Source organism: Stylophora pistillata, chromosome 10 (assembly GCF_964205215.1).
Source record: "Stylophora pistillata chromosome 10, jaStyPist1.2, whole genome shotgun sequence".
NCBI lineage: Eukaryota > Metazoa > Cnidaria > Anthozoa > Scleractinia > Pocilloporidae > Stylophora > Stylophora pistillata.
In genome coordinates, this window is record NC_142528.1 from 3,358,732 (window position 1) to 3,370,400 (window position 11,669).

The window sequence follows — 11,669 nt, forward strand, 5'->3', positions numbered from 1 at the left end:
ATACCGGTGTGAGACATTTAAATCCAAATCTCCTAAGTAACGAAACCACTTCGTTAAGCAGCACAACACATGTTTCAATTGTATCAGTTCGTCTCTACACTACTCAAAGAATTGCAAGTCAGCCATTAGGTGTAAAGCGGAAGGCTGTGGAAGGGCACATCACACGTTGTTACATCTTCTTGAGCCTAAGGAAGAAGTTAGCCAGGGAACTGTGAACCAAAACAATGAGGTTAACCGGGAGTCGTTGCCTGACCAAGGTTCATCATTCAATACTTCGACACGTTCAGTCGGCACAGCCGTTGATTCCCCTGAAGTACTACTTCAAGTCATTCCAGTGAAGGTAATAAGCAATGCCGGCCGTCAAATCACGACCTATGGTCTTATTGACTTAGGGTCTGACATAACCATGGTTGACCCTTCTCTTGTGAAGTTGTTAAACATTGAAGGAACACCAAGCAAGCTCTCTCTCACGACGGTGAACAGTGCTGATGTCGAAGAGAAAGGGATGAAGGTTAAGTTTAAAATTGCATCATTGGATAGCCAGAGTGACCATGTGATTGCCGTGAATTCTGCGTGGGCTGTAAAGGATCTTACCATTCCCTTGAAACACACAAAGTTGTCGAGATCTGTAGAACAATGGCCACATCTGCAGGAAGTGCCTTTCCCAGAGGTGGAAAGAAAGAAGATTTCTATCCTACTCGGTACCAACATCTAAGAAGTCTTCGTACCTCTTGATGTAAGAAAGGGAAACCGTAATGAACCTCTCGCCATTAAGTCCTGTCTTGGTTGGAGCATACTAGGTGGCTCCTCAAACCTACAGTCCCATAGCCAAGGACAAGTTAACCTCATCGGTGGTGAAGATCTTTCCCTAAACAACCAGCTCGAACATTTCTGGAAGATTGAGTCCTACGGTGCCACAAGGCCTGAAACCAAACCATTATCTGTGGAAGATCGAAGAGCTCTAAAGCTCGTTGAAAACTCAATCAGCCTGCTAGATGGCCATTACCAGATGGGCCTTCTGTGGAGAGATGACAATCCTGTACTTCCTTACAACCGACCTCTAGCCGAAGCAAGATTACAGTACTTGAAGAAGCGCTTCCTTCGCGACCCTGAGCTAGAGGTTAAATGCAGAAATGTGATTCAGGAGTGCGTAAATAGAGGGTACGCTAGAAAACTGAGCCAATAAGAAGCTGCTGCAGTTAGTAATATCACGTGGTACATTCCGCACCATCTTGTAACAAACCCTAACAAGCCAGGGAAAGTGAGGGTAGTGTTTGATGCCGCCGCAAAGTTCAACGGAATGTCTTTAAATGATCAGCTATTGCAAGGGCCTTGTCTTACAAATGACCTTACTGGGGGTCCTAATCCGCTTCCGTGAAGAAGAGGTTGCCTTTTCCGCGGATATAGAAGGTATGTTCTACCAGACCAATGTGACGCCAAGCGATACTGATGCGCTGAGATTCTTGTGGTGGCATAGTAGCATCAACGACCCACTAGAAGATTACAAGATGCTGGTCCACATTTTCGGTGCAAAATCCTCGCCCTGTTGCGCCAACAAAGCTTTAAGTATGACTGCACAAGACAATGAAGGAGGATACTCGCCTGAAGCCATCAGAACGATTCGTAGAAACTTCTATGTTGACGATGTGTTAAAGTCCGTTCCAACCACGGCACAGGCTGTTCATCTGACAACTGACCTAACTAATTTGCCAAGGAAAGGAGGCTTCCGGCTCACAAAGTTTGCGAGCAATAGTCGAGAGGTATTGCAATCTATCCCGTCAGAGTTGAGAGCAAATACACTACTAGACTTAGATCTAAATCAGAGCGAGCATTAGGTGTGTACTGGGCTGCACAGTCTGACACTTTCAAGTTCAAAGCTGTTCAGGCGAAAAAACCGTCCACCAAGCGAGGGGTGCTTTCGATCGTAAGTTCTTTGTTTGATCCACTAGGATTCCTTTCACCCTTTGTGTTTTCCGCCAAGCTTCTGCTGCAGGAACTCTGGAGAGATAAACTCCCTTGGGATCGACAAATTCCGGAACCGTACCTCTCTCAATGGCAACGTTGGCTGGCTGAACTACCACATGTTGTTGCCATTGATATCCCAAGGTGTTACAAGACTCAGTCATTTGACAACACATCGACCGTTCAGCTTCATAACTTTGCTGACGCATCCAGACGCGGTTACGCAGCAGTTTCATATTTGCGTTTCGTCAATAAGGAAGGAGTGATTCATTGTTCCTTTGTCATGTGAAAACCCGCAATGCTCCCATTAGAGAGTGCATTATCCCTCGCCTTGAACTACAAGCCGCAGTATTAGCAGCCCGTGTGAGCAAGAAAATATTGAAGGAACTCGATCTACCAATAGATCAAACCTTTTACTGGTCCGACTCAATGACATCTTTACAGTATATCAAGAACGAAACAAGGTGTTTTCAAACCTTTGTCGCCAACCGTGTCACCGAAATCCTTGAAACAAGTCTTCCAGAGCAGTGGCACCATATTCCCGGTGTCCTAAACCCTGCTGATGAAGGTTCACGAGGTGTTAGTGCTCAATATTTTCACACTGAATGTCGCTGGTGGTTAGGTCCAAAATTCTTTTGGGAACCTGAATGTGCGTGGCCAAGTGTGTTAGTAAAAGATATTCAAGATGACGACGTGGAATTACGGAAGTCAACAAACGTTATGTTCGTCTCACATGCGCCGCAGATTGACACCTTGCTGCAGCGCTATTCATCGCGGTCCCACCTACTGAAAGTAATGTCATGGGTGCTTCGTTTCGTAAAGAGAGTTCGAAATGAAACTCCAGAGTATCCTAAGTCAAGTACAATCAAGCTGGTAGAATTGCAGCAATCAAGTCGAGAAATTGTGCGTTTAGTTCAGCGACAACATTTGCCTGAGGAGTACTTGTGTCTGAAAGAAGGCAGACAAGTGAAACGTCACAGCAAGTTAGCTAATCTCAGTCCAATCTTGATTGATGATGTTATACACGTGGGAGGTAGGATTCATCGCGCACCAATCGCCTTCGAGGCCGCACACCCAATGATCCTTCCAAAATCCCATCACGTTTCCGTCGTAATAGTTCGCTACTACCACCATGTACTGGGTCATGCAGGCCGCGAACATGTATTATCCGTAACCCGTCAGCGTTTCTGGATCATGAGGGGAAGAGCTCTCGTGCGCCGCGTTGTAGGCAGTTGTGTGAGCTGCCGCAGACGTAACTCGCCTCCTCTTCAACAAGTTATGGCTGATCTTCCCAAGGAGAGGTTAGTACCTTACCAGCCTCCGTTCACTTTCACAGGTCTGGATTTTTTCGGACCGTTTTACGTGAAGCGAGGTCGCAGTGCAGTGAAAGTGTATGGCTGCATATTCGTGTGCTTCAATAGCCGAGCAGTACATATTGAAGATGTCAGTTCACTGGAAACGGACACTTTCATCCAAGCCTTAGTACGATTCATCTCGGTTCGTGGTCGCCCAAAGGAGATATCGTCAGATAATGGTACAAATTTTACTGGTGCTCAGAAGGAACTTCGCCTGTCGGTTCAAAATCTGAACGAAGAACGCATCAAGAGTGAGTTACATTCTCGTGAAGTAGAATGGTACAGCTGTAAACTACCAGAGTGGCGTTTTCAACCTCCTGCCGCAAGCCACATGTCAGGAGTTTGGGAAAGGCTCATTAGAAGTGTCAGGAAAGCTATGAAGGCTGTTCTCGGTAGTCAGGGTGCGCTGGTTAGTTTGGAGACGTTGCGTACAGTCTTTGCTGAATTCACATCAATCTTGAACAGTCGTCCTATTTGTCCTTCCAGTGACGATCCCAATGATTTAGAGCCGCTCACTCCCAATCATCTTCCGCTACAACACCGAAACCTAGTCGTGCCTCCTGGAGTTTTCGTTCAAAGGGACTTGTGTTCCCGTAAACAATGGAGACACGCTCAGTTCATTGCTGATTGTTTCGGGTCTCGTTATATCCGAGAATATGTTCCGACATTACAGCAGCGCCACAAGTGGTTACTGAACAAACGGAACTTAGCAGTTAACGACCTTGTCCTTGTTGTGGACAATACCGTGCCCAGGTGCCACTGGTTGTTAGGTCGTGTAACAAGGGTTTTTCCAGGTGAAGACTTACGTGTACGCACAGTAGAAGTGAAAGACGAAGAGCTCGAGACTTGTTCGACCTGTGACGAAGTTGTGTCTTCTTGAAGAGGCAATATGATAAACCAAGAGAAGATGTGAGCGCTATGAACATTGACATACCTCAACATTGAACACTGAACACTTAGGTTGAGATCAAATTTCTTAACTGTTGGGTTTTCTCAGCCCTATCCCCCGGGATGTTGAGGCTATTCCTCAACAAGGTTTTATGTTAGTCCGTTCCGTTCCTCATTTTTTTGTATGTCAGTAGACCACAATCCTTCAGTAGTAACTTTATTTTTTTGAGCCCCTTTACGCACGTGGAAAAGCCCTTGTGAATGAGTTAGGTACGTAAAAACTGTTTTCTTTTCTTTCGTTTACCGCCTTTCGTCATGTGGTTTTTACGGCTCCCTGAGCCTCGTAATTTATGATGAAAGGGCGACCGGATGGTTTTGTAAACATTTGAATTCTTCGCCGTCATTACATTCGTTGGGTTAATGAGATGTTCTGTTGTTATTCGTCATCAACGCCGCTATGTGTGTACGACCCGGACAGTGGCATAACAAATTTGCATAGACCATCTGACCATCAGAGTCAATGAATCCACTTTTAAAACTGTCATCGATTTTCAGTAAATTCATCGCGTAAAATTATCAATTATCGGGGCATAACAAATTTGCATAGACCACCTGACTATCAAAGTCAGTGAACCTCGCTTTTGAAACTGTCATCGGTTTCAGTAAATTTATCGCGTATAGTGATCGATTATCATTGTTTACAAACAGAATGGGTTTTCAATGGAAATTCTACCATACGAAATGCCTCCGCGTAAGAGAATTCAAACTGACATCGTTGTCATTATTATGTAAATTCAAAAGGCAATTCGATTTTCATTTCATTTTCGGATGTTCATATAAAACAAAAACAAGCGAGAAATAAAGAATCTCAAAGTCTTCATCAATTGGCCTTCTCCCTTGCTTTATAAACATCATACGCGGAGAACATATTACGAGAAAAAGGTTTTCCCAAATTAATTTTTGCAGGATCACGGGAGGTAGGCCTCCAAATGGTTTGGTAGATGGCAATTAATATCAAAACTCATCAATCAAGATCGCCGGGAAGTCATAGATAATTTAAAGCTGCTTTCGTTCACAAGAAGTTACCATTTTGTCCACTGTTAGTCTCCTGGTCGACTATCCACGCGTTTGATCTTCATCTGCGTCCTAAAAAATGACAAGCGCTGAGGGTCCCTATCGTTTATCGATGGTCGCCAATTGTGTGCTCAACGCATTGTTATCCTACACCGCCATCACATTGAACATCATAACAATTTACGCAATGAGAAAAACCTCGTCGCTACCGAGGCCGTTAAGAACATTTCTGCTGAGTCTTGCTATCTCAGATCTTGGTGTTGGTATATTTGTACAACCTTATTACGTCGTGCTTTTAGTTAGAGGGTTGAAAAGCGCCGATCCTGTTGACAAATCAACGAATAAAGCCATGCTTGCCATCGCGGATACCCTCTCCATAGTTTCAATTCCCAGTGTTTTCGCCCTCAGCATGGACAGATTCCTAGCTGTACATCTTCATCTCAGATATCAGGAGCTTATCACCCACAGACACTCTGTTTTGGCTGTGATATCAATCTGGATGTTCAGTGTATTTCTTGGAGTATCTGGCAAGTTTTGGATGCCTCCCTCCCTTCTGATTTTCCTTCCTGTTGTCCTTAGGTTCTGTTTTATGTGCACAGGATTAGTTTACTGCAGGATTTATTTTGCTGTATGGCGCCACACGAGGGAAATTCAGTCCTTGCGAGTGCGGCGAGCCGAGCAGGATGACGGTGACATGGAACAAACCGCAAGGATGAGGAAAATTGCTATTACTACATTTTACGTGTATCTTGTGTACTTGGTCTGTAATTTGCCTGAATACTGCACTAGTATTGCTACTGCTGCCAATAACCAGCTTAGCGTTGCTTTTAAAACTTTTAAGTTTTACAGTTGGACTCTTGTGTGTATGAATTCATCGCTAAACCCCATTATTTACTGTTGGAGTATGAGGCACATTCGACACACCATCATTAACACTCTCAAAAATATACACCCGTGCGGAAAGTGAGCGACACAGAAAAATAACAAGTCGAACTCCCATGGCTATTGCACCTGACAGTTATTATGTGAGTGGATACAATAACACAACTTGATAAGCTTTTTGAACTAACAGCCTGCATAAAGTAGTAATAAAATGGTTTACTTGTAAAATTCTGTCGCTTTTCCTCGAGTGGAAGCTTTTATATTTTCATTTTACGCTCTTTTAACGGTTGTTTTACACTTCGGGTTTACAAATCTTGAAACAAATAACGATCCAGAATATATTATCTGACCCTTCCTTCCTAAACGAATCCAAATGAGATTCGATACACACACGTCTCGTAGTTCTCGCAGCAGTTATTGGACATAAACAAATTAGAGGAAACCCACTAACCGGATAATGCCTAGAACATTTGTATTTATAAAAGTGTTTATTTGGCATCGATTATGTAAAAATCAGCATCATCATGAAACTTAGGCTCGGCCAAACGCTATCAAAATTTCAACGCAAGATCTTGCAACGTTGTTGCGCGCAACGTGTTCCACACCTTTGGCCACCCCATTAAATTCTTGGTTGGTGTTGTTTCAAGTAGTCACATTTTTGGTGCAACATTTTTGGATGTTGCAAAATATTGCTCTCGTTTGGCCAGGTTCTTCACAACATTTTTCATCACACGATCCAACAATGTTGCGTTTAAATGTTGCGTGCGTGTTTAGACGGGCCTTGAAAATGTCATTCGGTTTTAAGTACCTCAGAGGACTTAGTGATTATAGTTGGATCAAATTTCTTTATGAGTAATGCACGCCTTTGTTTTGTTTGTTTTTAGGTTTTGTTCTATGAATGGCACGCATCCTTACAAAATATTTCGGTTTAAACTGGCCAAATATACCCGCAGTTTATTGTCATTCAAGCCAACCCTCCGCCTACACAGCCCACCGCTTATTATACCAAACAACCCTCTTCCCACACAAAAATATTATCAAGAAGTCTGCAATTCGATTTTTCCGTTTTACATAAAAGTACAGCGCGATATATACTGAGTTAGGGAAATGCAAAGACTACGCTTTCATCCTTACAAGCCTGTTTCTAAGATCACTAAAAAAATTATTAAATATCTTGAAGTAAAAACGGTATTTTGTTTATTTTCTTACAGCTGAATAGAGCTTCAATCGAAAGCCCCTATATATTATGGAAGAAGAAATTATCCCCTACTCAAAATATGAGTCATTTACTTTCATGGAAAACTGAATCGCAGAATAAAAAACCCGCAGTATAACACACGCATCACCCGCGTGTTTTTAGTAGAATGTGCGCTGAGTTTGACTAATGGTCGTGGGTGGTGGGTCGTGGGTACAAGTCGTGGGTCGTGGGTGTGGGTGTGGGTAAAAGTCGTGGATGTGATTAATACTTAACAATAACAAAAATCACTTAAAATATTAGTTATAGTAATACATAAAGATTATATATTCCTTGTCATTGTATCAGCTCGGTTTCAGTGAGCCTAATATTTCATTGATTTCATCCAACAGAATTAATTCATTTCACCCAAAAAGAAAAGTGAAACCAAAGACAAAGTTCTTATTTGCAGGATGATGTAATCTCTTAAAATGAGGGTCATTCCAAAGACTTTGAGGAGTTTTGTTCAGGTCAAACGCTTGATCAACACACAAAAAAATAATCTTACACTGAAAAGAGAGAAGTGTTACACTTAAAAGAACAACGTTTTCAGAACATGAAAGAAGCTTCGAGGATCAGAAACACGGCTATTGGCCGTGTTCTTGAATTAAAATGAAATTGTGCTCTCAGTGTCGGTTAAAAATAAATGAAGTTTCAAAATTAAAAGTATATCCCTCTGTTGGTTAGGGAAAATAAAACTTGCGTTGATCAATGACATTCAGACAAAGAGCCGAATGCTTCATCAATTGTCATCTCCGTATCGCGTACCATCTACCCCGCATCTAAGAAAAAAAATGAAGTGAAACAGCGAACTGTTGCAAGATAAGCCAATAAGTAGATAGCAACGTTGCAACGTTAGTTGCAGGTCTGGAGATGTTGGCTCCAAGATTTTTCCAAGGCACGAAAATATAAAATCTCTGGTATCAAGTGTGCGGTACAATCGACAACCGGAAATCGCAAGCCAATGTTTAATTCGTCACAACTGGCGTCGGTGACAAGAAATTAAACTAAGAACCAATTAGTAAAATCTTAAAATTTTTCTACGTCCATTTACTGGCCAGGTCCTTTTCTAAATCATAAAATAAACTAGATATGAAGAATTACTTAAATAAGTAAATTAATAAATAAAGAGGTTCTAATAATTTCAATTTTTAAATGATTCATTTCTTATCTGACAGACCGGACTCTGCAGAGTTGCGAAATGTGACGTACTCAAGAAACATACCTTTCATTGTTCGTCAAGAAGTATTGCATTACTTCACGGTAGCTAATGACAGTCATGTTTCACGTCTTGTTTTAAGACGCTTACAGGATAAATTTTTGGAAAAGAAGAATAACAACGGTTCAAGTCACGTTTCCCGAAAAAAGCCAGTCACCTCGCAATTTCCATGAAGAAAAGGCGATTCAACGTTCACGGCGATATAACCAAATCACGTTTAAAACCAGCCAAAGGGCCCTTCACGATAACGAAAAAACCCTTTTCCCCTACAAACATAACAGTAATTGATTATTAGTAGTGGTATTATTGACATTATTAAATATGAGCTCTTAACCATTAATTGTTATGTATTACCCACACCCACACCCACGACCCACGACTTGTACCCACGACCCACTACCATTAGTCAAACTCATGTGCGCTCAGATCACTATCGTCTGAGTGTGACTGTCCCTGCCATAAGTGTTTCCAAGGGGCAGAAAAGTGAGGTTGATTATTTCCGCTGAAAAACCGGTCTCGACGTGTGGAGCCATCATAATCTACTTCACATACGTATATCATAAATGCATTCGGAGACTAATTAATCCTTTTACTCTGAATAAATACCGCGAGGCTTCTCTAGTCTGTAAAATTCTTTCATCGTAGAAGAAGCCAAACTAAAACCGATCACTCAACTATTTTACGCGAAAATGAATACCCAACATAATTTTTTTATAAAAAATAAAACACATAAAAAGTTAATATACAGAATAAATCCAATGTCTGACAAAACGTTCATAATTTAACTGAATAAAGCTGCCGCGCTCAGATTAAACAAAAAAAAAAAGACTGAGAAAGTCTAAGAAGAGCACTTAAACCCAGGAGTAACATTTCATAATATAGTGAGGCTATTGAGCGTGCTTAGAAGGACGTTTTGTTGTCAGCGACAATGATAGGCACCTCAACATGCTGAGCGGGTGGTGATATCCGTTCAGGTCATCTTGAGAAAAATATCTATTATGTGCATATTTTCGAAAAGTTCCCGCAACTTCATGAATGTTTAACAGGGCCGACAGTAGTGTCTACTAAAGTCAAAATATAGGAAAAGCTTGTTCCGCAATCAAACCAGTTTCACTCCCTGAGTAAATAAAAAGACCGTAAAAATAATTTGAATCGAAAGTTTCCCTGAAAAGGAAAATGATTAATTTCATCCAGATAATATACTTTCTTGTTATCACTACGAAAACATAAAAATGTACTCTCTTAAATATATGCTCAGTGCACTTGCAATTGGACTGGGAAGAAAAGAGGACTTTTATACTGCAATCGACAGAGATGTCAATGAACCAAAACATAAATTATGTTAAAAACGTCACAACAGGTTCCTCTTCCGAGAAATTCCTTTAATGGAGCAAACTTGAACCATTACATGAACTTTTACCAGCTCAGAGAGCTAGGAGCCCCAGGAAAAGAGGACATAATTACATCCTGCCTCTAGTTAGAACCGAACGTTTTAAACGTTGCTTTTTTAATAGATGTCTTTTCGAACTTGTGTAGCCACTTAGTCTTGTATATACATAATGTAGTGTATTGTACCGGAAGTGCGAAAAGGTTGTGTTTGTAGGCATCCCGTGATGCCTAGGGAAAGTTGTTGTTGTGATACTCGTTGGCTGCCATGTGAGTAGTGTGTTGATTAAAATATTCAAATCAAAGGACATCGAGGGTTTTTATCGCTGTATATCCGAATATCACATCTGGCGACGAGGATGGGATGGAGAGGAATGTCCTTGTGCTAGTTTCTTTTTACCATTTTGTGTTTGGAAGGGACATACTTCTTTGCAATGCCTGGCGGAGAATCGAGTGAGGGAGATGGCGGTTCGGCGAGCACAAGTAGTGGGGTGTCGACCCCAGTGGCTGTGGAAGTAGGCAGTTTGCAGCCTTTTCAAGTTAAAGGAGATCCGCATTCGGTTTCGCAGCGATGGAGAAAATGGAAAAGAGCGTTTCAGTTATACGCGCTTGGTAAAGGGATCACGAATGACTCGCAGAAATGTGGCCTGTTACTTCACACAGCTGGACTCGATGTACAGGAAGTTTATTTCACACTGGTGCCTGATGGTGCAGAGAAGAACTACGCCGAAACTTTCAAGGTACTGGATGACTATTTTATTCCTAAAGCTAACGTACCGTTTGAGAGACATTTGTTTCGGCAAATTAGTCAGAGTAATGAAGAAACCGTCGATCAATTTGTTTGTCGGCTCAGACTACGAGCCGCTTCGTGTGAGTTTGGAGAGCGGGAAGATGAGTACATCAGGGATCAATTGATTGACAAATGTTACTCGGCAAAATTGCGTCGGAAATTTTTAGAAAAGGAAGGCAGTGTTACTTTGAATGATCTACTAGTTACAGCTCGGGCACAGGAAGCAGTTAATTTGCAGATGGAAGCAATGGGGGCTAACAGTGGTTCAGGACAAGTGAACACTGTTGTTGACGATGGGGCAAGGGGAGGCGACATAAGTTCAGAGCAGGTTAACAGTGTGGTAAATTTAAAAGGGAGCACTAGTAGCGAGAAGAGGGGCTGTTTCAATTGTGGTCGAGAGGATCACTTAGCCAGAGATTGGAGATGTCCTGCTCGAGGTAGAAAGTGTCTTCAGTGTGGAGAAATTGGACATTTCAAGGTCAAGTGTTGTAAGAAGCTCGCTAAGGATTCCCATATGGGGCAAAGACAAGGTGACGGTCGGCGTGATTGGAGAAATACATCTAGTATGAATGAAAGAGGCAGAAAGACAAACACAAATTATGTTGATAGTAGCACTAAATCAGGACAAGACTCAACACCTAACTATGTGTTTTCAGTGGAGGATAAGCCTGACCAAAAGAGTGGAATAGTAACTGTTGTAGTTGGAGGTACTCATTTGCCAAATGTCCTTGTTGACTCAGGAGCAACATGCAACCTTTTAGGCCAAGGAACTTGGGAGTGGCTTAAGTCACAGAAAATCCAGTGTCAGACCCGAAAGGAGGCCAAAGCCTTATTTCCTTATGGAAGTACAAAGCCATTGCCAACACTTGGAACACTTAC

At 41.9% G+C, this 11,669-nt stretch overlaps 3 protein-coding genes across 3 annotated transcripts; all 3 read left to right on the top strand.

The window, feature by feature from the left end:
* The first annotated feature begins 1,343 nt into the window (after positions 1-1,343).
* On the top strand, positions 1,344-1,835 carry LOC148721425 (uncharacterized). The gene has a single exon (XM_088736168.1). The coding sequence runs from the start codon at positions 1,344-1,346 to the stop codon at positions 1,833-1,835; it is 492 nt and encodes a 163-aa protein (XP_088592294.1).
* A 556-nt stretch (positions 1,836-2,391) lies between these two features.
* On the top strand, positions 2,392-4,197 carry LOC148721426 (uncharacterized). Its single transcript, XM_088736169.1, has one exon. It carries the CDS (start codon positions 2,392-2,394, stop codon positions 4,195-4,197), a length of 1,806 nt encoding a protein of 601 aa, XP_088592295.1.
* A 1,161-nt stretch (positions 4,198-5,358) lies between these two features.
* LOC148721427 (dopamine receptor 1-like) lies at positions 5,359-6,246 on the top strand. Its single transcript, XM_088736170.1, has one exon. The coding sequence runs from the start codon at positions 5,359-5,361 to the stop codon at positions 6,244-6,246; it is 888 nt and encodes a 295-aa protein (XP_088592296.1).
* The last annotated feature ends 5,423 nt before the right edge of the window (positions 6,247-11,669 follow it).

Bases quoted from the DNA above. Each gene is read 5' to 3' on its own strand.
- LOC148721426 (XM_088736169.1), top strand. From the start codon at position 2,392: ATGACATCTTTACAGTATATCAAGAACGAAACAAGGTGTTTTCAAACC.
- LOC148721427 (XM_088736170.1), top strand. From the start codon at position 5,359: ATGACAAGCGCTGAGGGTCCCTATCGTTTATCGATGGTCGCCAATTGT.
- LOC148721425 (XM_088736168.1), top strand. From the start codon at position 1,344: ATGACCTTACTGGGGGTCCTAATCCGCTTCCGTGAAGAAGAGGTTGCC.